The following is a 27,545-nucleotide window of genomic DNA, read 5'->3' as shown; positions in this document are numbered from 1 at the left end:
GGTTAGGTGTGTAGTGAATGCGGTTATTTGTGGGGCTACAGGAAGTGCAAGCATTGGTGAGGCGTGTAGTGAATGCGGTTATTTGTGGGGCTACAGGAAGTGCAAGCATTGGTGAGGCGTGTACTGTGTAGTGAATGCGATCATTTGTGGGGCTACAGGAAGTGCAAGCATTGGATAGGTGTGTAGTGAATGCGGTTATTTGTGGGGCTACAGGAAGTATTGGTGAGGTGTGTAGTGAATGCGGTTATTTGTGAGGCTACAGGAAGTGCGAGCATTGGTTAGGCGTGTATTGAATGCGGTTATTTGTGGGCTACAGGAAGTGCAAGCATTGGTTAGGTGTGCAGTGAATGCGGTTATTTGTGGGGCTACAGGAAGTGCAAGCATTGGTTAGGTGTGCAGTGAATGCGGTTATTTGTGGGGCTACAGGAAGTGCAAGCATTGGTTAGGTGTGCAGTGAATGCGATCATTTGTGGGGCTACAGGAAGTGCAAGCATTGGTTAGGCGTGTCGTGAATGCGGTTATTTGTGGGGCTACAGGAAGTGCAAGCATTGGTTAGGTGTGCAGTGAATGCGATCATTTGTGGGGCTACAGGAAGTGCAAGCATTGGTTAGGTGTGCAGTGAATGCGGTTATTTGTGGGGCTACAGGAAGTGCAAGCATTGGTTAGGTGTGTAGTGAATGCGGTTATTTGTGGGGCTACAGGAAGTGCAAGCATTGGTTAGGCGTGTATTGAATGCGGTCATTTGTGGGGCTACAGGAAGTGCAAGCATTGGTTAGGTGTGCAGTGAATGCGGTTATTTGTGGGGCTACAGGAAGTGCAAGCATTGGTTAGGCGTGTAGTGAATGCGGTTATTTGTGGGGCTACAGGAAGTGCAAGCATTGGTTAGGTGTGCAGTGAATGCGGTTATTTGTGGGCTACAGGAAGTGCAAGCATTAGTGAGGTGTGTAATGAATGCGGGGGTAAATTCCCTTTTCCGGTGGGGTTTGGGGGGGAGGGAGGGGTTGTTCATTACGTATCCTATAGCAGAATTCTTCCCCCTGCCGCCCCGCCCCCCCCCCCCCCCAAAAGAACAAAAAGAAAAAGAAGCAGAAGAAATCAAAGTTTAAAAAAACATTTTAAATATAATTTTGAATAAGAATCGTACATTTTTGTCATATTATGTGTACGGAACACCCTGGTGATGTCTGTGCTTCCCCTCACTGCTCTCCCCCCCCCCCCTCCTCCTGTGAGTTTTCCTTGATAAATTGTTCCATTAAAGTGATATATGTGTCGATGTCGTGCAGGGCAAGCTTGATGCCCCCATCCCTCTGTCCAAGTTCCTTGTGTCGCCAGGGGTACCCTGAACAAATTCCTGTCCGGGCTGAATAGTTGGACGGAAATGGTAAGAGCATGGTACACTGGTGATGGTGATAAAGAAGACGAAGAAGCTTGGATTTACATTACTTGGAAAGCAATGTTATCAAGGAGTTTTACCTCCGGTAACCTTTATGAAGTTATCTCTCATTGAAGTTGTATTAATGTTGCCGCAAGCACTTTTTGGGGGGATGGAATAATGCAATCAAGTAACATATCCTGCTCCATTTAGTGGGAGAGATGTGGGGGGAAATAAACAAATTGTGATTTGTCTTGGAGAGATCATAAATAAAGTTGTAGAACATTTGTCTAAACTGAGACAAAGGTTCTACTTAAAAAGGAAGTAGTAATGCAAGACCCACTGAGTTCGTAGATCTTGGCTGCATGACGGATTTGCTGGTTGGTGCGAGACACGAGGATTTCGATGAGACTGTCTTCATCTGTGCCCAGGCCCTGCACAAACAATGGGCATCCAAAACATGAATCATCTACCATATAAAACACAATGTCAGTTTGTGTGTTTGTACAGATGTCTGTCCCTCTCCATAAGGGTAGGTTTTAAAGGTCAATTTTTTAACACCAATGTGTGTTCACTGCGGTCTATTTTTGAGGATAAAACAAACTAAAACCTTTTTTCCCCATAAAAGAGTAATTATGTCTCTTCTATTGGAATTGTAGACGGTGGCTTGCAAACCGAGCCTCAAGGGCGGTGTACAGAAGCGTTTTTTTTTTTTTTTTTTCAATACAAGGTGTAGGGAGGTGAAATTAGTTGCACATGATGTGCAATGCATGCAAAGTAAAATGAGTGTTCACTTACATCTGTATGATGTCTAATAAATAAAGAAGATATAAGAACACCTTGAAGTGCGGTGCTATGCGCACGACCTGTTTGCCAAGAAGATAAGCAACAACGCGGGCAACCAAAAAGAGTCTTTATTACAAAGCTCAACTATAGCACTGAAGTGCTCGGGGCTGCGCGCCCCGTGTATATCCCGAGGCCACGCCTACCCCTCAGGCGTGGCCGACACCCTCTTGGTGCGCGGAATGATGTCACCGCGCCAGCGAGCCATCGTCTCCGCCACACGTGCCCCCCCAGAATTCCTGCGCACCTGAAGGGTCAGTTTGCGGGGCAAACGGATGACCCGGCCGAAGCACCCTCTGGCGGCTGGCGGCGTCTGGGATGCCGGGATGTCATCTGGGATGCCCCCGGCAGCACCTGGGATGGGTGCAGGACCAGGGGGGGGGGCGTGCCGGCGGGGCTGGGCGGTGCCGGAGGTCCGCACGCCGGGGGGCGGCCCCGATGCGGGGGCCGAGCCACTGGCGGGGGGTGGTCCACGTCGAGGTGGGCCGGCTTGAAGTGGTCCACGGAAACGCGGTCAGGAGTACCGCCGATGTCGACGGTGAAGTGTTTCGCCCCGGTCTCCAGCACGCGGAAGGGCCCGTCGTACGGGGGCCGCAGCGGTGTCCGGTGGGCGTCGTGGCGGACGAACACGTACTCCGCCGTGCGAAGCTCCGGGGCGACGTGCATTGGCGGGCACCCGTGGTGCGCCGTCGGCACCGGGGCGAACCTCCGGGCGGTCTCCTGCAGTGCGGAGCGCTGCTGCGCCGCGGACCATGGTGCCGTCGAGTCGGGGAGGAACTCGCCCGGCACCCGCAGCGGTTGTCCGAAGACCAACTCCGCCACGGATGCACGCAGGTCGTCCTTGGGCGCCGTCCGGAGGCCCAGCAGGACCCAGGGGAGCCTGTCGACCCAGCCGCCGTCGCGGAGGGTGGCCCGGAGCATGGCCTTCAAGGAGCGGTGGAAGCGCTCACACAGGCCGTTGGCCTGGGGGTGGTAGGCCATGGTGCGGTGCAGCTGGACGCCGAGCCCCCGCGCGACCGCCCCCCAGAGCTCCGAGGTGAACTGGGGGCCGCGGTCGGACGAGATGTCCGAGAGGGCGCCGAACCGGGCAACCCAGGTGGCGATGAACGCCTGCGCGACGTCCCCCGCCGTCGTCGCCGCCAAAGGCATGACCTCCGGCCACCGGGTGGTGCGGTCCACCATGGTGAGGACGTGGGTGAAACCCCGCGAGGGGGGCAGAGGTCCCACCAAGTCCACGGGAACGTGGTCGAACCGACGTTCAGGCACCGTGAACGGGGCCAACGGGGCCTGGGTGTGGCGGTGCACCTTCGCGCGCTGGCACGCGAGGCATGTCCTGGTCCAATCGCGGACGGCCTTCCAGAGGCCATGCCAGACGAACTTGTCGGTGACCAGACTCTGGGAGGCCTTCGTGCCCGGGTGGGACAGGCCGTGGATGGCGTCAAAAACCCGGCGCTGCCAGCCAGCGGGCACGATGGGGCGAGGCCGCCCGAGGGAGACGTCGCACAAGAGGGCCATGCCCGCGCCGTCGAACGGCACCTCGATGACGCGGAGGCCCGTGACGGCGGTCCGCAAGGCCTGGACGTCGGGGTTGGCGGTCTGGTCCGCCGCCATCCGGGCATAGTCGATCCCGAGCTGGACCGCGTGGGCGACGGACCGGGAAAGGCAATCCGCCACCGGGTTGTCCTTTCCCGCGACGTGCCGGATGTATGTCCGTCGTGTACTCGGACATGGCCGAGAGGTGACGCTGCTGCCGGGCCGACCATGGCTCGGCGACCGTGGCCATCGCGAAGACCAGGGGCTTGTGGTCGACGAAGGCCGTGAACGAACGGCCCTCGAGCAGATGGTGGAAGTGCCGGACCGCCAGGTGGAGCCCGAGCAACTCGCGGTTGAAGGTGCTGTACCGGCGTTCGTGCGGGCGAAGCTGCCGGCTGAAAAACGCCAGCGGTTGCCAAGCGCCATGCACCCATTGCTCGTGCACCGCGCCCACCGCGTAGTCTGACGCGTCGGTGGTGAGGGCGATCGGTGCATCGAGCGCCGGGTACGCGAGCATGGTGGCATTAGCCAAGGCGAGCTTCGCGCCCGCGAACGCCGCGTCCATCTGCTCGGTCCAAACAACGTCACCTTTGCCCGGCTTCCTCCGGAGGGCCTCGTGCAGGGGGCGCAGGAGCTGGGCGACGCGGGGCAGGAAACGGTGGTACAAGTTCACCATGCCCAGGAACTCCTGGGGCCCCATGATCGTGCGGGGGCGCGGAAACCCCTTGACTGCCTCCACCTTTGCCGGTAAGGGGGTGGCCCCGTGCCTGGTGACGCGGTGCCCCAAAAAGTCGATTTCGGCGACGCCGAATCGGCACTTGGCGGGGTTTACGATCAGGCCATGCTGGCCCAGGCGTTCGAAGAGCGTGCGGAGGTGGCGGAGGTGCTCTTCGCGGGACGCGCTTGCGACAAGGATGTCGTCCAGGTAGACATAAACGCAATCCAAGTCACGCAAGACGCTGTCCATCAACCGTTGGAAAGCCTGAGCCGCATTCTTCAACCCGAAGGGCATCCGAAGAAACTCGAAGAGGCCGAATGGTGTAATGACGGCCGTCTTTGGTATGTCCTCTGGCCTGACGGGGTCCTGGTGGTATCCGCGGATGAGGTCCACCTTAGAAAATAAGGACATTTTCGCCAACCGGGCGGAAAAGTCCTGAATGTGAGGGACCGGGTAGCGGTCGGGGGTGGTGGCATCGTTGAGGCGGCGGTAGTCTCCGCACGGCCGCCATCCCCCGCCGGGCTTCGGCACGATGTGCAGTGGCGACGCCCAAGCGCTCTTGGAGCACCGTACGATGCCCAGCCGCGCTAGCGTAGCGAACTCCGCCTTCGCCACCGCGAGCTTCGTCAGCTCGAGGCGGCGTGCCCGGGCGTAGACCGGTGGCCTGACGGTGGGGATGTGATGCTCCACCCCGTGCTTGACGGCCACCGCCGAGAAGGTGGGCTTCGTGAGGGCCGGGAAGCTGGCGAGGAGGCGGGTGAACTCGTCCGCTGCCGGAAGCGTACAGGCCAACCTCGCCGGGACCGAACCGCTCAGCAAGACGCTTGGCGAGCCGCTCGGTGAGCCGCTCAGGGAGCTGCCCAACGAACTGCTCAGCGTGCAAGCCAGCGAGCTGAACGTTTTGGCCTGGACGAGGCGTCTGTTCTTCACGTCCACCAACAACCCATTTGCACATAGGAAGTCCGCACCGAGCAATGCCATGGGCACGCTGGCGGTTACGAACGTCCATTGAAAGCGTTGCCCTCCGAACCGCAGGGAGAGGCAGCGCTTCCCGAATGTGCGTATGGGTGTACCGTTGGCTGCAAGCAACGCGGGGCCCCGGCCCGCGGTTCGCTTGTCGGACGTGGAGGCGGGGATCACGCTCACCTGTGCGCCCATGTCGCAGAGGAAGCGACGCCCGGACAAGGTGTCCGTGACAAAAAGGAGGCTGCCGGAATGGCCGACGCTCAGGGCCGCTACCGAGCGCCGGCTTGGTAGTTTCCCGACTTGCCAAACGAGCACGGCGGGCAACAATTCCTAGCCTTGTGGCCAAACCTGGCGTGGAAACGGCACCAGGTTTGCGGCGGAGGCGGAGGCCGCGGTTTTCGCGGTGGTGGTGGGCGGGGCGTTGCGGCGGCCATGCGGTGTGCATCGGCATCAGCCTCGGGAACCACGAGGTGTGCATCAGCATCAGCCTCGGGATCCGCGACGGCCGCACCGACTCTCGCCCGCGTGTCACAAGCCGTGAAAAACTTGTCGGCCTCGACGGCCAGAGTGCGGGGTTCCTTTATTTTGGAACCGGCCAACGCGAGGCGTACCTGTGCCGGCAGCTGGCGTAGGAAGAGCGCCTGGAATAAAAAAAATTCGGGGCTTTGTTACCCAGCTACGACAGCATGTGATCCATCCGCACCGATGGTCGTGTGTCGCCGAGTTCGGGAAGGTCCAGGAGGCGGTCGGCCCGTTCGCACTCCGTGAGGCCGAACGTGGCGATGAGGAGACGCTTGAGCACCTCGCACCTGTGGTCGGCCGGTGGGTTCCGCAGGACGGACACGACTCGGGCGGCTGTGCCGGGCCCGAGGGCGGCGATGACGTGGTAATAACGCGTCTCATCCGCCGTTACGCCTCGAAGTTGGAACTGTGCCTCGGCCTGCATGAACCATACCTCGGCCTGAGCTTCCCAAAACTCAGGGAGCTTCACCGCGACCGCGTTGTTTGACATTGGCGCGTTCTGTTGGTCAGCGGCGGCTGAACCAGCGTCGAGGTCACCAGTGAAATGCGGTGCTATGCGCACGAATTGTTTGCCAAGAAGATAAGCAACAACACGGGTAACCAAAAAGAGTCTTTATTACAAAGCTCAACTATAGCACTGAAGTGCTCGGGGCTGCGCGCCCCGTGTATATCCCGAGGCCACGCCTACCCCTCGGGCGTGGCCGACACCCTCTTGGTGCGCAGAATGATGTCACCGCGCCAGCGAGCCATCGTGTCCGCCACAACCTGACACCAGGCCGAGGCTTCAGACTTTGGCACGCTCACGAGACTTCACCGTCAAATAAACTGTTCTGTTTCAACCCGCCATTTTTGACGGGCTTTTCACAAGTACTATTGTTAATTCGGTGAATTCCGTCTCAACTTCGCCGCGAGATTTCTAAAAAAGAATTCTTCGTCAATTTTAGAATATTTGACGCCGTTTTCAGCCTCCGAAACGCGGTAATAAGCTTTTTTGAAATATTTTTTCAAATGTTCGAATCTCATTGGTTCCGATGTTTGGTGAAGATTTTCGTTGAAGATAACCAGGGCCCGGGAAACGAGGTTGGTCTTAAAGTATTTTAATTACAAATTAGAGGTGCATAAGATTGTGAATCAAACAAAGACGGGTGAAACAAACTCCAATTGAACTTTTTCGCAATTTTTTATGCGTACTTCCGCATCCGCAAGATGGCGGCCTCCACGGAGCGATTTGGCGCGTCAAAGCTTCGAAATTCTCAAAGGATCCAGCAAAATCTGGCTTTTCAACATAATACGTACGCGTTCATTCACAACACCGGCTTCGCCGGCTATAATTACCATAAAATCATAATAAGGACATTACCTGAATGAAATCCCATTTGTATAACCGTCACGCAATGGCAAGAGCAGTACGGTATGAAAATAGTTGTAAATTAACAATCTTAACTTTGACGGTTTAACAGGAGTTCAAGGCCGAGTACGAGACAGAACTCTGTTTCAAACAAAAAACAGTTAAGAGAAGGAAATACACCCACAGGTGACGTCATGGCAGGTGCTTACCTTCATGCTTCTATACAGTTCGTCCGCATCAAACTGTGATGGGTGTTTGAGCAAACACAGGACGACATCCTCCAAACCCCCCTTCAGGTGCTTCTTTAGATCCACATTCAGATCCTAATAATACATATGGGTAGGTGCAATCAGTAGTCGGAGTAGTAGGTAGTAATAGGTGCATATAAGTATTAGTACAGGCTGGCCTGAAAGTCGCTTTACCCCTTCACAAAAGGGACTTTCAGGCCATCTTGTGCAATCAAATGGAAGACCTAATACTGCATTGATTGGGGTCATCAGAAGGAATTATTCCCAAATAAGCAAAGAGCAAAGATGGAATCATCAGTAGGAACCTGGACAACTACAACTGGTAGTAGGAGTGGGAGTGGGAAAGTAGTATTGGACATTCACATGTTTTTGGTATTCAGATACTCCATTATTACAGTTGTGATGATAAAATATCTATACAAGTTGATAAAATCACTGAGTACATGATCTTCACTGAATGTTCATAGCTCACTGTCTTGATCTTTCAGATCATCGACCATTTATTCGAGCTACACCTTTTACACAACGACATTCAATGAGAACCTCATTGGGAACCTGTCGCACTGTTGGAAATCCGGTGCAAGTTTTTATATGAACATGAACTTAAATCTGATTCTTTCAAAATAATAAACATATTGGCGGTAATCACACAAGTTCGTCACAAATAACCTTTAATATCAGTACATTCTACCCTTGGGACAACTTCAGTGTGACTATGAATAGCATTTCCATTCCAAGGCTAATGCACCTGCTCTACCTGGATCCAAGCACAAGTTCCACTTACTTTACTGAAAGCCTTTTGGTAAGCTTCAGCCACCTGTCGTCTCTGGCTGTTACTTCTTTTAGTCAAAATGCTGATGATTTTAGACTCATCACAACCTGCATTCAGTACACACGAACAAAAACACCTCTTTAACCACCACGAACCAAGATCAGGAAGAATCGCTTAAATTTGCCATTTTCCGTGTGTGTGTGTGTGTGTGTGTGTGTGTGTGTGTGTGTGTGTGTGTGTGTGTGTGTGTGTGTGTGTAACACCAATCACGCCCAAACTACTCGGCTAATTGCCACCAAACTTGACAAAGATGAAATTGGACCTCCTGTTTAACATAGGCTACTTGGGTTTTTTTTATGACCATGTCTAACTAGATGGTATTCATAGAATACTTACCCTGCACAGTCAACTTGGTACGAGCCAACTCTTCTGTTTTTGAAGGGTGTTTTTTCTTTGATCCAATATGGCTGCCAGACCACATGAGCGATGACATCATAAGCTTATATTCTCCACTATAATTTTTTGTAGCTCACGCTCAAGAAATTTCAAACTCATCAGACTAAGCGTTGTCCCTGTCGAATTATGACGTCATAATTAAGGAACCAATGACGTCACCGTTAACTACACTTATTACCCATGGGGAGTACTTGACAATGAGCCACGTTTAAAATTTTTCCATGGAGCGGTTTCGTAGATATAGAGGTGTAACGTTTTTCGATTTTTCCAAGATGGCACCTGTACCACGTGACCTATGATCTCATAATTATCATAAAAAATTATACAAGAGGAGGCGCTTCCGTGCTCAAAATGTCGTGTCCATCGGACTATTACAGTTGCAGATAAAAAAAAATTCATACAGTTCAGATCAAGCATTGTACTTGTCGAATTATGATGTCATAATTAAGGTACCGATTACATCATCATTAACATATCTTATTACCCATGGGGAGTACTTGACAATGAGCCATGTTTCAATTTTTTCCATTGAGCGGTTTCGGAGATATATGTGTGGCATTTTTCCAAGATGGCGTCCGTACCACGAGACCTATGACGTCATAATTTTGAATAAAAAAAGTTATACAGGCAGAGACGCTCCTATGGTAAAATTTCGTGTCAATCGGACCAACGTTTGACGAGAAAATGATTTTTTAAAATGCAGATGCATGTACACCGCATGTACGCCACATGTACGCAACCAATCGCCTAAAGGCTGATTTATGCTTCTGCGTCTGCGTGTCTGCGAACATGCACGGGTGTCGCCCACAGACGTCCACATGGGTGTTTGCCAACATACTTGCACGTTACGTTAACGCGTTTACTACGGGGCAGTGTCGCATTTACTAAAACGAAAGAATGTACAGAAAACGAAGAAGAACCCAGAAACGGAAAAACCGTTTCCACCTCCGGTAAAAGTGTAAACATTCCGTTTGAATGTGTTGGTTCTTTGTTTTAGTTCCGTTTTGAGTCTGGGCTCAACCCCCAATGCTACCGGATATACTGCCCTGCTCAACCATTCAGCGTTTGTTTGACGCACATGACCACAGCTACAAGCTACGTGTTGTTGAGATTTTGGAGGTGTGCGCATCGACCCCTCTGCAATCCTCTGTGGGCTACGGTTACCCTTAAACCCAATCTCTGCGGGCTACGGTTACCCATAAACCCCTTCTCTGCGGGCTACGGTTACCCATAAACCCCTTCTCTGCGGGCTACGGTTACCCATAAACCCCTTCTCTGCGGGCTACGGTTACCCATAAACCCCTTCTCTGCGGGCTACGGTTACCCATAAACCCCTTCTCTGCGGGCTACGGTTACCCATAAACCCCTTCTCTGCGGGCTATGGTTACCCATAAACCCCTTCTCTGCGGGCTATGGTTACCCATAAACCCCTTCTCTGCGGGCTATGGTTACCCATAAACCCCTTCTCTGCGGGCTACGGTTACCCATAAACCCCTTCTCTGCGGGTTACGGTTACCCATAAACCCCTTCTCTGCGGGCTACGTTTACCCATAAACCCCTTCTCTGCGGGCTACGGTTACCCATAAACCCCTTCTCTGCGGGCTACGGTTACCCATAAACCCCTTCTCTGCGGGCTATGGTTACCCATAAACCCCTTCTCTGCGGGCTATGGTTACCCATAAACCCCTTCTCTGCGGGCTACGGTTACCCATAAACCCCTTCTCTGCATAGCTACGCAGAGACGTTTACGTGCATCTTTGCAGAAGCATAACTCCGGCTTTACCCTGCTTTTCACCACGCGAGTGCAGGGTAATGATCATATCGTTAAATTTAATTCTAAATTAAATTGTGCCGTACGTTTGTGGGCGTGGCCTCGACGTCACCTGTTTCCGCCCCCTCCCGGTGCCAGGTTTTACTTCTTTCTCCCTCACATTTCCCTCCCGAGTTGGGGGCTGTGAGAATTGTGTTATTTTTTCGAGATTTTTGCTTGCTTTGTTTTGTTCATGTCAGAGTTCATGGCAGTTTGTTTTGCTCATGTTTTGTTCATCCCTTTAATTGTTCCACCATTTTGTGTTCCCCTGTCCCGAATTTGCAATTCCCCCGCCCCCCCCCCCCCCAGCCCTGCAACTCTTCTACCCCCACCTCGGCCCACCCCCACCAACCCTCCTGCACTTCCCTTCTCAACCTCCCCCCCCCCACCCTTCCCATCCTCCCCCTGAGCAATGTACCCCTGCCAGTAGATAAAAGCACCAAGAGGTTCAGGTAAGAGGTCTGTATTAATTAAGATTAATAATGCAAGGTTTAACAAATTAAGGCATTAAGATTAATAAATACAAGGTTATAATCTGGAAGAAACAAAGCAAAAGGGCAATGGGATGTAATCTCCTGTTAATATTATATGATGTGAAATGTGGTGTCCGTGCGTGCGTTCGGCTGTCTCCAGAAAAGAATGCATCATACCAAAGGAGATGCATTTTGAACGTATAAAAACTAGAACTACGACCTTTTAATAGTACGGCGGATAAGCTCTCATATTATAACAATTGTGCATTTTATGAGAAAAGCATGAGATTTCTAACATAGTTAGTGCATACCATAAGGTTTATTTTCAGATGTGGAGGGAAGTCAGATTTGACCTCTGAGGACCGTGAGAGGTCAAATCCAAAATGGCCGCCAGTCGGGTCCAATGTTCAAACGCGCTTAATTTTGGAACCAAACAGTGTAGAAAAACATTATAGGTGTCATTTCCAACTAAATTGGGGATGCCCATTCATTGGTGATACTTTTGAGATCGCCAGAACCCAAGGACAAAGTCAAATTACGTTAAATATCTATTTTTATGATACTGTAGTTGGAACTGCTATTGGAAAAAGTTCATTTGAACTTTTAAAACTTTATTTTTTTCAGGTACAGGGATAGGTACAGAACACCCAAAGACCAGAAATGATGAAAAAAAAGTGTTTACACTGCAAGGAGTGATGCAATAACCTCTGAAAAAATAACTGTAGTTAACCAAGTATGTCCACAAAAGCTTGCATTAAATCAAGTGCAATGATGAAAATTGGTAATGATCAAAATCTAAGTCTCCAGAACAGAAGCACAGTGCAGTGCACTTGAATGCAGCTTTGGCACACTTGCAGCGTCCAGTGCACCCTTTCTTGCAGCCACAGTCGATCAATTCATGGCACGATTTTGATGCTTCAGGAAGAGTGGTCCAACGCGGCTGCCACCCAGTTGTCTCCTTTGTCCAGCCCCAGTCAGGTGGGTCTGGCATCTCTGGATCCATGACCAATGCCTGGTTACAACAGTTAGCCTGGTAGCAAGTGTGCTTGATGTGCTGCTTGAGTGCTGCCTGGGTTGGAGGAATGTTCTCTAGAGTTCTACACTTCTGTGTGAAGAGATGTTTCCTGGCATCATTCACTTCCGTTCTCTCACTGGTTCGGTCGTACATCAGCACCACAAATCGCTCCAGCAGTAACATTGAGCCTTCACTGACCTCACTTGGCATGCCTAGGAGTTCATTGAAAGCATCATGCACCTTTGGGAAAGACTTCCAAGTTTCCAATGTTTTTCTGCACTATTTGGTTCCAAAATTAAGCGCGTTTGAACATTAGACCTGGTGGACTGGCGGCCATTTTGGATTTGACCTCTCACGGTCCTCAGAGGTCAAATCTGACTTCCCTCCACATCTGAAAATAAACCTTATGGTATGCACTAACTATGTTAGAAATCTCATGCTTTTCTCATAAAATGCACAATTGTTGTTGTTATGCGCTGTACCATCACTGTCATCCCAGTGTTTCAGACTGGGTGAATCATTAATGTGTGTGTCCTTCCTCCAATGGCCATTAAACTGGGCATCCCGTGTACCGACATTTGTAGGTGGACGGTCAAGATCCCACAGTGTCTTTCCCAAAGAGTGGGTGAGCTATCGGCACCACCATGGCCAAAGTATACATTCCTGCCCAAAGTACTGCTGCGAAGGCAATGGCAAACCACCTAGTGAAACCTTTATGGGGGAGGGGGGAGTTAGGGTTGGGAGGGGGGTGAGGGAAGAGGGAGAAAGGTTGGAGGGGAGGAAGGGGAAGGAAAAACAGAACGACATGGTTACCTTTCACGAGCAGAGCAGCGTGAAGCTCTGCAGCATCAGTTTCTGGTTTGAATCCAGCATCTGGAAACACAACTCCTTGACAAATGCCTACAGGAAGCTAAATGGGAAACAAAGGGAAGGGAGCACTTGGTACTACTAAACTCGTATCATAACATGATCTAGGTTCAACACCAGCACAGGTCTTCACGCATCTCTCATAAACACAGCCATGGTTTCTGCCACTAGGTCTACCTGTGACCTGCCATCTTATCTTGGTGGTTGGTGGTGAGAGTCGAGGTGAGGCCTGTTGGAATGTCTACACTGAGACTAGATCTCACACCCACAATCCAGAGATTGCTGTCACCGGTTATTTGCTTCCTCATACATCGTTGTGTCCTAACTGAGGAGACATTTTTGTTGGCACAAACAATCCATTAACAAGTTAAATTGAGCTCTTCAAAATAGAAATTTGAAAAATAAAGGAAATAACCAACTCATCCACCAAGTTTAGTCATAACTCGTCCATAACTTTTTAAATATCATGTTATATTTTGCTGTTCGCACGATCTCTCAATGGTGAAAAATCACTTGAAAAATTAAATAATTCTCGTATCCGAATCCATATTCATATCTTCACCAAAATTGAATAGATTCTTCCTTGTCATACACACAAACTCTCCACCAAGTTTCGTCCAAATCCGTCAATAACGTTTTGAGATATCCTGCTATTTATCGTTTTTGGCCGCATCTCCCAATGGCGAAGAATCACTTTAAAAAATTAAATAATTCTCATATCCGAATCCATATTCAGATCTTCACCAAAATTGAATAGATTCTTCCTTGTCATACACACAAACTCTCCACCAAGTTTCGTCCAAATCCGTCAATAACTTTTTGAGATATCCTGCTATTTATCGTTTTTGGCCCTATCTCCCAATGGTGAAGAATCACTTAAAAAAATTAAATAATTCTCATATCCGAATCCATATTCAGATCTTCACCAAAATGGAATCGATTCTTCCTTGTCATACACACAAACTCTCCACCAGGTTTCGTCCAAATCCGTCAATAACTTTTTGAGATATCCTGCTATTTATCGTTTTTGGCCGCATCTCCCAATGGCGAAGAATCACTTAAGAAAATTAAATAATTCTCATATCCGAATCCATATTCAGATCTTCACCAAAATTGAATAGATTCTTCCTTGTCATGCACACAAACTCTCCACCAAGTTTCGTCCAAATCCGTCAATAACTTTTTGAGATATCCTGCTATTTATCGTTTTTGGCCGCATCTCCCAATGGTGAAGAATCACTTTTAAAAATTAAATAATTCTCATATCCGAATCCATATTCAGATCTTCACCAAAATCGAATTATTTCCTCCTTGTGACATACACTACATCTCTACGAAATTTTGTCCGAATCCGTCCACAACTTTTTGAGATATCTTGTTCAAAGGCAAAAACAAACAGACAGACAGGGGTGAAAACATAACCTCCATCCACTTTCGGTGGCAGAGGAAAAAAACGAAATTAGGCTTAATCGACTCAGTTTTTCATGCTCTTTCCAATGGTGCAACTCTCATCCCCCACTAATTTCCATCCGATTATCCACCCAAAGTTTGATTCATGGAAAAAAATACTTGAGTTCAAACTTCAAAGACATAAATCTTTGCCCTCCTCCCCCTCTCACTGTCATTTTAATATTTCCCTTAAAAAAAACCTGAGATTCGAAGGATGTAGATGTATCTCTCGCGGCCATTACGAGGGCTTTTGTCAAACTCACCCCACCTGCCTATATGTGGAGCTCAAAGTTTTGATCACTGGATTTTTAACCCTTCAAATCGGTTAATTTTTTTCTCGGTTGAGGGGAAAAACGCCGGAAATCGAGAGATCTCACAGAGCTGCTCATGTTAACCTATGTAACTATATACCCTACTCAACACAACATCCTCGTCACGCACCCAACCTGTCGACCAAATTTAGTCTAAATCTGTCCACAACGTTTTCATATATCCTGTTCACAGGGGGGCAAAGGCTATTGGGTGAGAAACACACAAAACCAACCACACACCACCTATTGACAAGACCCCCCACAGACACTCCACTCCACACAGATGCATACCATCACCCATCCATACTCAAGCTTCCTAGAAATCCTGCCAATATCGCTGTATCCCTCTACCTCCAATATGTCTAGGTACATATCAATTCTAATTGAAACATGTCTGCTGTTTCTGCTGCCACTTCCTATCCAGGTAGACAATTCCACGCATTAACTACTCTCTGAGTGAAAGACCCCTGCTGTCTACTGACCCCTGCTGGTATGGCCCCTGGCCCTATCACTGTCTACTGTGCAGAATAATTATTCTGCACTTATTTTGTGTATCCCCTTTATTATCTTAAACATCTTTATCATATCCTTTTGTAACCGCCTCCTTTCTAATGTATAAAGCCAGGTCTTCTCCAGCCACTTAAAATCCAACTTTTTCTGATTCATTTACTTAGAGAGAATTGGGGTCTTCTCCCCACCTAGAGCTCCTTCCCCCAGACATAAACCATACTTGGAGTACCCTTTGGCAACGTGCAAAAAATTTGGTTGGATTTGGTTCAGTATATGTTTTTTAGTTTTTGAAGCATATATGAGCAAACAAATAAAGAAACTAGTGCAGATACATTCAAAGTACACCGCCCCTTGCCAAATAATTAAATATCCTCCAGCGCGGCATTGCCGGGCACCTTCGCGCTCATAGAGACTGTATTGGGTGAGAGAGAGGTGTACAATAATTGATTGGTAAATTGCATAATTAAAATCAATAAATGATATTCATAAAATATTTTTTTAATCAATTGGCTAATAGCATACCTAAACCACTAGTGCTTCATCCGAAGCTGTAACTTTTTGAAAATTAATTAAATAAGTCATTAATCCAAAAAATAAAATAATGTATTGATTAATCAATAAATAATTAATTGATTATTTGATTAATCAATAAATCAAAAATATTCTTTATAGCCACATCACTTGGTCACTGTTGTGGCCAAATATCAGCTTCCTAGCTCAAATGATGCCTGAGATATTGCCCAGATGAAAAATAAATAAATAAATGACTAATAATGAAAATAAAGAAATAATAATCATTAAAAAAAAAAAATCAATTGGCTAATATAATACATAAATCACAACCATTTCATCCGAATCTGTAACTTTAAAAAAATTAATTAATCAAGTCATTAATCGAATCATTAAATAATTAATCTATTAATTGATTAATCAATAAATCAAAAATAGCCTTTACAGCCAAATCACTTGGTCATTGGGATGTCCAAATATCAGCTTCCTAACTCAAAAGGTGCCTGAGATAATGCCCAGAAGAGAAAGGAAATAAATAAGTACTTAATTAATCGATAATAATTAAGTAACTCATCAATTAATTGATTAATCAAAAAACAAAAAATACCGTTTTTGACAAAGTACTTTAGACCAGGTAGATTTGTGTAGGTAGCATTCTCCGACTGTCATGAAGAAGAAGAACCACCACCGTGTAATAAGTAGAGGACCTGTTTAGCCCGAATGTCGGATGAAGTTGTATTTTTGTCCCTGTCACGAGGAGGCGGGGCATGTTATTTAGCTCAGGTATTAGGTTAAGTAATTGCCTGTTCGTCCTTCCCTATGTGATTTTCTTTTATCCCTTTTGACACCGCACCATCGACACTAGCGCAGGAAGAGCTCATTAACTGCATTAAATAATAATAATAAAACCTACCGGAAGCCAGTTCTGAGCATTGCCGATGGGACAACACCATCTACATCACCACGATGGCCGAGCTGGCCGAAGACATGCCCAGAAAGACAGTGATTGGGCGGGAGTTGACCAACAGGAAGGCCGGGGTTAGAAGGGACATGCTGATTCGAAAAGAAGCGCCAATGACCTGAGAAGGAGGACGTAAAAACCAGGTCTGACCGGCATTTTCCCTCTTGCTCCATTTTCCCTCTGGCTCCATTGTCGCTCTTGCCCTCCTGTCTCTCTTCTCCCTTTTGGCTTTCTCATTCTGGACCTCGTGAACGATTGTGCTTGGACCGACCGTGTTGAAGACCCCACCGGAAGACATGCATAGGCAACAGGAAGAGCCGCGGCCCGGGAACTGCGGTTCTCCGTGTGGACGACGCGTGGACGGGCGCGGCTTGCTGCTGCAGCGTGACGAGGCCGGGTTGAGCCAGACGCCCGGTGAGGCCTAGCAGAGCGCGAACGAGCGGACTGCGGCCTTCTTCCTGCCAAGAACGCCGCCAGGTCCGGACTGCGCACACGGGGCCTTGACGATTCCTGACGAGGCTCAAGCCACTCACAGATAAGTGCAATAAATAATCACACTATTCCTTTCCAACGTTCTTTTATCCCTTTGTGTTTAAGTCTGGTGTGGAGGATCCCGTTTAGGAATTTAGTTTTACCGTCACATTTTCTTGTTATCGGCATTTCTTTTAATAAACCCTTTTGTTATTTTTGTGCATTTCTAAATCCGTGTTTGTTTGAGTTATTATTTGCAGGCTTTGGGGCTGCCGGCGGGATCGACATGTAAGGCTCTTCAGTGTTTTCCCTTTTCTCTTTCTTCCTTCCCGGCATATATATAAAAGTCCGCATTTGATCAGTCGCCTCGGAGTTAAAAGCTTGCTATTGGCTATCCGTATCGCCAGGAACACGACAAATGTTGTCGAGGAGTGGGATTTGAACCCTCTGAGTACAAATTGGTGTCAAGAGTGTAGGATTTGAAGCAAAAATTTTCATAGTACGAGGTCCAAATTTTGTATTTGATTGATGTCAAGAAGAGCGCAAACAGCGCGTCGCTAAATTGAATTTTTTTTGGTCTGAGGTAAAAATACGCGGGCGGGAGAACTACTTCCTCACAGCGGATGGAGGGGGTGAGTGATATGGAAGAACGGGTTGGGGAGCCTGAAAGCTCTGGAAGTGAGCCGGATATAGGGGAATTAGAGGTTAGGAGTGAAACCTCCCCCGTCCCGTGTATCAGCCCATCCCCCTCCCCTAACAGGGAGCCGGGAACAATGGGAACGGACCCGAACGCTTTCCAGGCCATAGTACATTTTATTAAGGGAATGAGTGACGAAATATGGGAATTAAGAGGAGAAATGAATGACAAAATGGATGCCCAGAATAACAAAATGGATGCCCAGGGTGAACGAACCAGGGGAGAAATGAAGGTAATGGGTGAACAATTGGGGGCCCAATTGGATGTCTGTAGTAAACTGGAAAAAGGAATGACTAGAGAAATAAAAACCCAATGTGAACAAACGAATGAAATAAAGAAAGAACAAAAGAATGATCCAGATGGGGCACAGGAGAAGGCAGGGGTGGCAAAAATTGAATCAAAACGGGGGGAATTAACAGTGGGAATGGAAGAGGGTGCAGCCCAAGCCGATACGCTTGGGGCACAGGAGAGATCAAACTTAAATGGGGAATGCTTGGAAGCAAATGGGGAGTGTCTAGAGGTAAATGGGGGAAACTCAAATTTAAATGGGGAATGTTTGGCTGGAAAAGACCTGGAAGGTTATCGGGCTGGTGTGGATGCCGGAATACATCAACAGGAGGAATTTGGATATTTGCAGCACCAGGGCAGTGGTGCGGAGCAACAGTGGGTAAATATTGGAGGCCCATGTTACAGAACTGGAGCGGGTGTGTATGGATGAAGGCCTGTTGGGGCCAGAATTAATTGGGGATGGGAATGTGAATGAATTTGGACAGGAGCGGCTGGACACCTGTGACAGTACCATCGAGGAGGAGGTTGCTCAGGTCCAACAGGGTCTGGGAGATGAGGTGAGTCGGTCCATTGATGAGATGCAGGTGACCGAGGGGACCCTCAACACGAATCACAATTGGGTACAAGAGGCTCTAAAATAGAATACCTAGTTGGGGGGGTGTTTTGGCTCTGAGCTGGATTTGGACATGGAAGAGTCGGGAGATAGAGCCTCGGAGAAACTGGTCCCCGTAGGGAATGTGGAACAGCTGCACGAGGGGGCAGAACAATCAGAGGAAGGGATTGTTACCTGCAGCTGTGGTTATTGGACATGTGAGGCCAAAATTGTAAAAAGGAAATTTAAAGGGGAGATCAATTTGGAGCAGCTTTGGAGGGAGTTGGTCCCCGGGCTGCGAAATTCGGACCAGGAGAGGTCATTGGGGAAGGCCTCGGGGGGGAAATTGCCCCTTTCGAAATTTGGGTATGCCAGCCAGCTGGGGGGCTGGGCTGGCGAGATGTGGATGTGGGGTCCGACCATGGGTGTCATGGTACGATCTGGGCCCCCCGGGGGGTCTGGTGGAGTGTGGCGTCCCTTGTCCATCGGGGCGCTGCCCAAGCGCGTCTCAGAGGCCGGCAGGGTCGCCGGACCCTGGTGGGGTTTAAGACCTCCAGGTGATCCGAGGTGCCTTCTCACAGGTACCTGGTATGGTGTATAATGAGGACCACTAGGGGGAGGTGTTGTAGGCCGCGCTTTGGTGGCGGCACCGTGGACGGCCAACACGGGCCTGATGTGGTGATCGCCTGTGCATGCGGCCTGACTGCTTCTCCCTGAGACTCTGAGACAGCCAGCTTGTGTTGACCTGCCATGCTGTGCTGGTCGATGGACGTGGGTCGAACCGCATGGACGGGAATGGATTATAGCCCACCGGACAACCACTGGGGCATCGGTGGAACATGATGTTGTGAGAGTGATTTACCACAGATGTCCTGTTGTGATTTGTGGACTCTCGGCTTGGGAAGAGAGCCATGGGATTGTTGAATGGGAATTTGTAACGAGCCGAGCATATGGGCCATGCTTGGCTGGCATGTGTATGGAAAAGCATCCTTCTTTGGTGAAATTAGTAAATTATGAATACTTGGCATGGGTAATCTGAGGTTTAGATGCAAATTTAAGGGTGCATTTTGTGAGGCCATGGTGGACACTGCACAGTGGCACCATTATTGATCCATGTGTGTAAGACCAAAGTGTTAGGGGCTGGGATAAAAATCGATAGGGTAGCAGGACACAGCCTTCAACTGGCTGCTGGGGCGACGGCAACGATATTTGGGCCGCGGGTTGTGGGGATGTAGTTGGGTAGTCTGGAGGTCAACGTGGTGCTGTGGGTGTCCGAGGTGTGTGGACCATGTCTTCGGGGATGAGTCTCCTGGAGGAGCATGGCTGCCGACTAGACCTAGGGCATGGTCAAGTGTAGGTGGGCACTGGGGGCTGCAGTTGTGTGGACTGGGGGATGTGGGTGGTTCAGAGGACGTGATGAGGATGCCATGCACTGCGACCGTTCCCCCCAGGTCTGAGGTATTTAGGAATGGTAGAGTTGGCAGCAGGTGCTCACCACATTGGCCAGTTGGGGCTAGTCGCGCCGTTTTCCTCACAGGGGGCTGAAGGATGGATAGTGGGTCGCACCCTTATGGACACTCGTGGATCATGTTGGCATTTCGGCTGCTCGGCTTTGGCATTTCGGTTGGCATTTCGGCATGTTGGCATGTCCCGATGGCCCTTGCACGGTAGAGGGGCGGAGCTGTCATAGCCAAATGTAGTAGTATCGTCAGGTCACCGGGGGAAGCAGATCCACATACTGTCAGTACAGTGGGGATAAAAGAACAATTTGGAAAATTGGATTGGCCCTATGGGATAAATTTTGGGATTCGGTAGGGTGGATGGCACTCTTGGACCCGACCAACCTGCAACTGCCGGCACTTGAGGTAAGGACTTGATGTGTACTGTCCCAGGCTTCAGGACTTGCTTATGGAAATTGCGACATGATAATTTGGAATAGGGGACGGGCGAAAGTGATGGCATGGCCGGTGAGGGGATTGGAATGTGTGCCACAAAAGTGTCTTGTGGGTGGTGTTAGTTTTAATGTGGAGGTTTTGTGTTTCTGTGTGGTCGAGAGGATGGAAATTGAGTTATGATTGGTATGGTAATTATTGAAATGTTTGTGCATTGTGAATGGGAATTTCACATGAAAGCAGGCCATGGCAGTACCTTTTTGTGACATCTTTTGATTGGAAATGTGGTTGAGAATTGAATCGCAGCGGGGGAGGAAATGTTTTTGTGGATTTTGTGGGTGGGGAAGGTGTGTGTGTCCGCAGGTATGGATCAAGCACTGGAGGAGCGGTGACTGCAGCCCCCTCTGCGGTAATCACCCCTGGCAGCCAGTGGTGTCTGGAAATTGGGAGCCTGCCAGTGGTGGGGGTCTGTTTGGGTCCTGGGGTATGAGACCCCGGCGACCTGTGAGGCTGAATGGAAGCCTGAGGTGACGGAGCCTGGTGTGTGTGGAGACCCCCCATCGCCCCCCCCCCCCCCCCCGTCGGGGCAACAGCGTAAGGAGCTGTTTGGCTGTCACGGGGCCAAGAGGTAAAGGGGGGTGGGGGGTCAGGGGGGGTGAAGGAGTCATAAGTCGGGTGACTTGTTTTTGGGATTGCGGGCACCCAGCCTGAAGCGCCCCCATCATCTTTCATGTATGGTATTTAGATTATATTTGTAAAATTTCGCATCAATAGGGTGAGCGGTTTCAGAGATATAATTATTTCATATTTTCTTTCAATCCAAAATGGCGGCCAAACCATGTGACCTATCATGTCATAAATTTAATATTTCAATACAAATGGGTCGTAGATCATGTGCATGCAATTTCAGATTTTTAGGATAAGGAATTCGATTAAAACATTTTTGGCTGGTATACCACTTCACCTATGATGTCGTCATTATCATGCTTTTGTTCCCCATTGGGAGTACTGACAATGTGCCAAGTTTCAAATTTTTCCATTCAGCGGTTTCCGAGAAATAATTTTTTCATTATTTGCTTTTAATCCAAGATGGCTGCCATACCACGTGACCTATGACGTCACAATTATCTTAAAAACATTCTGCATGGGCGTCACTCCTACCCTGAAAGTTTCGTCTCAATCGGACATATTGTTGCTGAGAAAAACGAGTTTAGCCCGGACGGACAGATGGACAACCCAAAAACATAATGCCTCCTGAAACTTTGTCGGCGGAGGCATAAAAAAAATTCCATGGACTGTAAGAAGAACAAACAAATCAGTGCTGGAAGAAATTAGACCACCATGGACATTAGAAGCGCTGATGCTAAAACAGAAACCGTCATACTTTGGACACAAAAAGCGAAAATCTGTAGAAATCAACCATGCTGGGCATGTTTGAGGGAAGAAAAGGAGGAGGCGGAGGGAGACTGATATGTTCTGCTTGGATGGAGAAAAGGGTGCAACCAAACTATTACAATTAAAAGTTGAGAATAAACAAACCAAAAAATAAAATAGCAATAAAAAGGAGAATATATAAATAAGAGCAGAGCCTTTATAAGGAATGGTTTTATAATTTTAAACTACAGCATATTCAAGGTTTTGAACATGAGACTCCTTTTTTGCATTAATGATGTGACTGCAACAATAAGTTCAATTGAGGAAGAGTTGTACATCCTGTGTGCAACCCTAAAGTAATACATTTAGTCATTTTTACCCACCCTGATTGGGCGGGCCTTAACCTCATGATGCATGGCAGTATCAGGTTGTCATGTCTGCACTCGCAGGGATTGGTCGCGTCGGATCGTTCAGACAGGAATGTGCCTTTGGCAACATCAACTTAATCTCATAGGCCTACGCCTTTAGCCTTTGATGGGGTGCACCTTTTAGAGCCTCAGGCTCGTACGAAATATACAATTGTGAGGCTGTGATGACATTTTGCACAAACTCAAGTTAATATCTCACCGTGAGGTCTTCCGTTCCATCCTCCAGCTCCATGTTCATCATTGCCTTTTTGGTAAACATCCTGCGAAACAACACTGCCGGGGTTAGTGACGATCTGGTGTTTTGCAGCATTCATGTAAAGGCTTTCAAACACATATTCATTTGGCGTTTCCATGTGCTCAGCCCACTGAAAGCTCACTGATTGGTATCATGTCTCCACTTACAAACAGTCCCACAATTCAGAAGTACCGGTATTAATCCCACAGCCAAGAGGCATCCTGAAACCCTTGCAACTCAGAGCTTCAGGACAACCATGCGAGGACATATTGCACAGCATTGCACAAATGACCTGGACAAAGGAAGAGAAATACACTGCCGTGGTTCCAGCAGGATTTGCAGGTGAACGCAGCATCAGGTTCGCATGTTCCAGATAGGATTCCTTCTCAAAGCTACACTGCATTCAGAAAGTATTCAGACCCCTTCACTTTTTTCACATTTTGTTATGTTGCAGCCTTATGCTGAAATCGTTTAAATTCATTTTTTCCCTCATCAATCTACACTCAATACCCCATAATGACAAAGAGAAAACAGGATTTTAGAAAGTTTTGCAAATTTATTAAAAAGAAAAACTGAAATATCACATTTACATAAGTATTCATACCCTTTGCTATGACACTTGAAATCTAACTCAGGTGCCTCCCATTTCTCTTGATCATCTTTGAGATGTTTCTACACCTTGATTGGAGTCCACCTGTGGTAAATTCAATTGATTGGACATGATTTGGAAAGGCACACACCTGTCTATATAAGGTCTCACAGCTGACAATGCATATCAGAGCAAAAACCAAGCCATGAGGTCGAAGGAACTGCCAGCAGAGCTCAGAGACGGGATTGTGTCGAGGCACAGATCTGGGGAAGCCTACAAAAAAATCTCTGCAGCATTGAAGGTTCCCAAGAGCACAGTGGCCTCCATAATTCTTAAATGGAAGAAGTTTGGAACAACCAGGACTCTTCCTAGAGCTGGCCGCCCGGCCAAACTGAGCAATCGGGGTAGAAGGGCATTGGTAAGAGAGGTGACCAAGAACCCGATGGTCACTCTGGCTGAGCTCCAGAGATCCTGTGTGGAGATGGGAGAAACTTCCAGAAGGACAACCATCACTGCAACACTCCACCGATCTGGGCTTTATGGCAGAGTGGCCAAACGGAAGCCTCTCCTCAGTGAAAGACACATGAAAGCCCGCTTGGAGTTTGCAAAAAAAGCACCTAAAGGACTCTCAGACTGTGAGAAACAAGATTCCTGATACTCATTTCACCGACCTCAGAAGGATTACAGGCTGAGTCAACCCCACCTGGTATTAATTCAGCAGCTGAACGGGATTCAAACTCAGGACCTTAGGAATCCCAAGCCCCCCACCCTAACCATTAGGCCAACACCAGGTATAATTGCAATTAATGGATCTGAAGAATTAATTCGAATAACTTAGGATTAAACAAAAATCACAAGAGCCAACCAGCATTAAATTTTTTTCCTGTTAGACAACAGTTCTAACATAACAGTAAACCTTGGAAAATGTTTTGACTTGCGGTCATGACTCTTTGCGGTCACCATGAGACACCTTGCCAAAGTTACATAAACTTGAATGACTATAACTAATACAATGATATTGTTGCGGTTTTAGAACCCACACTTGTATATAAATTCTTGTAAATTCAACATCATTAAAAGGTTAAAGGTAGCACCCCTAGTTAGGCCACAAGCAACACGTAGGCCATCATAGGACTTCAGTTATCTCATGAGTATGTGTTTTAGATAAGGCCGTGTTTCCAATAGTTGAACCTGCGTTGCGTCAATCAAATAAGAAGTAGGCCCTTTCATTCATTTTACAACCCCCCTCTCCAAGCGACGCCATTATGCGGCCCTACAGTCGGTGCCTATGTCTCTCTCAATTTGTTACGCGCCTTTGTTAGCAGCGTTCGCTGCCTTGAGCTGAAGCTCGCTCAAACGCCGCCATAAGACACACGGTGAGGCCCGAGAAAGGGGGCGGAACGGCAAGAAGAAGGTGTGGCCACGTCATCCAGTCATCAAAGGCGTGGCCGGTAAGCCCTCACCAGCCAACCAGGGCTGAGGTAACATCACCGACAGGCGTGGCTTTGGGGCCCGTGGACTGATCGCGCAGAGATATAAAAAAGCGAGCGCAAAGCCCTTTTAGGAACTCGGACTTGGATGGGAGAGCGCTGGTTGTACGGAACTGGTTGGAGGCGCGCGCATTGTAAACTCTTTGAGGGGAGAGCGCTTGTTGTACGAGACTTGTTGGAGGCGCACGTGCGTTGTAAGAAGACTCTGGGAAATGCGCATTGAACAGGACTGAGAAGAAGGGCGCGCTTGATTAAGAGAACATTGGAGAGAGGGCGTTGGGCACAAGTGTGCGTCTATTATGTACGAATTGTACGAATCTATTCTAGATTCGTCTATTATGTACGAATATATTCTAAGGACCTAGGACACCAGCTTCCCCCCGTTATATAAGGTCCGGTCGCGTTCAACTATACGCGGAACTGCCTGCCGGGTTTCGCCGCTGGACCGGAGCCTGGACCCCATCGCCGGACCCTCTACCTGTTCCATCTACAATCCAGCTACAATCCCCGTGTGAGTGTGTTTGTTTGTCCTGGGTAATAAGAATAAGACTGCCATTAGACTGCCCTGTGTTCTGCTTCTTCCTCTTCCTATCTTGTACATCCCTTTCGTTTCCTCTTCTTCTTGTAAATTGTAATAAACCCATCTTTGTTCTTCCTACTTTCTTGGTTTCCTCTTGTCCGATCGCATCCGTCCTTTCTATCATTGGGTAAACGTGGCACGATTGAAACCGCTAGAATCGGGTTTAGTCCCTGTTAACGGCCCGGATCGCGGCTCGTTATCCGCTCGGCGTTTCCACCAATAGCCGTGGTTCGGGCGGGAGTTATTTCCCTGCTTTACGGCCGGGTTAGTAATTAGGTATTTGGGACTAAATTGACCAATCACCCTACCTAATACCGACTGGAAGGAGCGTTATAACTTCTAAGGACTCGGGTTGGTCAGTAAAAGACAAGGGGATTAACCCCCCCTTGATAATGGGAGCGCCGACCCCCGAGATCCGTAACAATATATACAGTATTGTATTGCGAACCACGGTGTCTGTCCGTGCACTTGCCAGTCTCCCGTTCACAGCAGACACCTCCCACGCTGCGTTTGAAAAGCTGCTATTGGTTATTTTGCATTTTTTTATTTCACTTTTTTTCATTAATGTATGTGCCATCCCTCAGAGGGACGTTAAACGGACGTCTCATGTGCCAGCATTCATTGGTGGACATTAACAATCCCATAGTGTTCTACATGAAGAGAAGACAAGCTATTGCTGGCACCATAAACAAATTAAAATTCCTGCCCTAACCAGCAGAGGGTACCGCATCAGTGGCACAGCCACACCCTCAGCCAATGACCTCCCTCGCAGCGTTGTGCTGCATACAGACGAAGACGATTTCACCTTTCTTCATGCAATGGTCATTCAGATAATTGTCTTCTTTTTTAATGGCCATTATTAACCCACCTTTTCTTGTGGGGTCGGCCAGGAAAAGTTTTCACAAGCCAGCTGACCAGGCCTGCCATTCAATTAGTTTGGTATTTGGCCATGGTGCCGGTGATAGTTTCCTTACTCTTTGTGAAGGACATCATGGGATCTTAGACGTCCACCAACGAATGCTAGCAGACAGGATTCCCATTTAACGTCTCTCCAAGGCACGATACACATTGATGAATCACCCTACCTGTGAAATACGATGACAAGTTTATAGCTGTGTCAGAATTCAAACCGAGGCAAGACAACTTAGAGGTCTGTGTGCATACCTGTGGGCCACCCTGCCACCGCAGTCAGTCACTTTATCATCCTTTTCAGTAATGATTAAAATCAACATGAACAGCTGTATTAAAATACATTTAATACGGATCTTCATGGAGTAACACTATTTAAAATACCTATGTTTTAACCTCTTTTTAGAGAAATCCAACCTCCGCCACCCGATGTTGCACCTCTATTTCACGGTGGGGGGTAAATGTATCTCAGACCTCTGACTCTGAGTGTTAACAAGATTGTAACACAATTAACCTTTTTGAAGTCCATGAAATAATTTAAATTGATAAATTAACTTGAACTTTTCCATATATATATATATATATATATATACACACACACAAAGTCAAATGAGACACTATAAACCGAGAATTGTTTACCTGGATGTAGACTGTTCGTAGCTTTGTCCAAGACAAGACCAAGAGCCACACCCTACACAGCGCAGGGTTTTAACTTGGCACAGGGGCCACACCCTGCCCTTCTCTCCTTCCGCCCCCATTCATCCAACAATCAGTTTTTGTTAAATAACGACGAACACGAGTCTACGTTTAATTTCCTTCTTTGTGCTTATTCTGAAGTTTTTATTTACCCTTGTCCTTTGTGGTCAGGGTATAAAGATTTACGTGTTTCGTTCCTGCTCGTATCCGATGGAAGCGACAGGGTGTTTCAAAGTCCGGAACCATAGGGATAATTATTTTGCAAATTTACAACAATTGCTCCAATTGTGAGCCACTGCCGTGCATAGCCATGTCGATTATTGTATGTCGGTTTGTTTAAACGTTTTTAAACATTGACAAATCGATCTTAGCACATTAGGTTCTGATTTCATTCTTTATATCTTCAATCAAACGAAGTCTCATGGTATAAACCACTGACTTCAGGTGAACCAAAAGAAAAAGGTCAAGAGGCCTTCGATCTGGACTACGTGGGCCAATGCAGGGGGACTTTTGAAACACCATATACATCTAAAGGCAAATTAATACCTGAGACACAAATCGCTCGGGAACTTAAAATGTGCTTTACACAGATCACAAATCGCTTGGTAATCCTGAACTTT

The 27,545-nt window shown here is 48.1% G+C and overlaps 1 protein-coding gene across 2 annotated transcripts in view; it reads right to left on the bottom strand.

Moving 5' to 3' along the window:
• LOC137425272 (annexin A2) overlaps nt 1–27,171 on the bottom strand; it is a 68,400-nt gene extending 41,229 nt beyond the window's left edge. The window contains exons 1-6 of one of the 2 annotated variants that reach the window (XM_068113536.2): nt 26,869–27,171; nt 22,626–22,686; nt 12,890–12,986; nt 8,335–8,429; nt 7,512–7,625; nt 1,716–1,806 (exon numbers count right to left, since the gene is read on the bottom strand). In XM_068113536.2, the coding sequence (XP_067969637.2) occupies nt 1,716–1,806; nt 7,512–7,625; nt 8,335–8,429; nt 12,890–12,986; nt 22,626–22,686; nt 26,869–26,987 (577 nt within the window). In that variant the 5' untranslated portion in view covers nt 26,988–27,171. The remainder of the gene's footprint in view (nt 1–1,715; nt 1,807–7,511; nt 7,626–8,334; nt 8,430–12,889; nt 12,987–22,625; nt 22,687–26,868) is intronic. The other variant, XM_068113535.2, reaches the window with a different exon arrangement.
• Nucleotides 27,172–27,545: the final 374 nt, after the last annotated feature.

The sequence above is a fragment of the Myxine glutinosa genome, chromosome 4 (assembly GCF_964187855.1).
Source record: "Myxine glutinosa chromosome 4, kmMyxGlut1.1, whole genome shotgun sequence".
Classification (NCBI taxonomy): domain Eukaryota; kingdom Metazoa; phylum Chordata; class Myxini; order Myxiniformes; family Myxinidae; genus Myxine; species Myxine glutinosa.
This window is presented reverse-complemented; position numbering and strand designations above follow the sequence as displayed.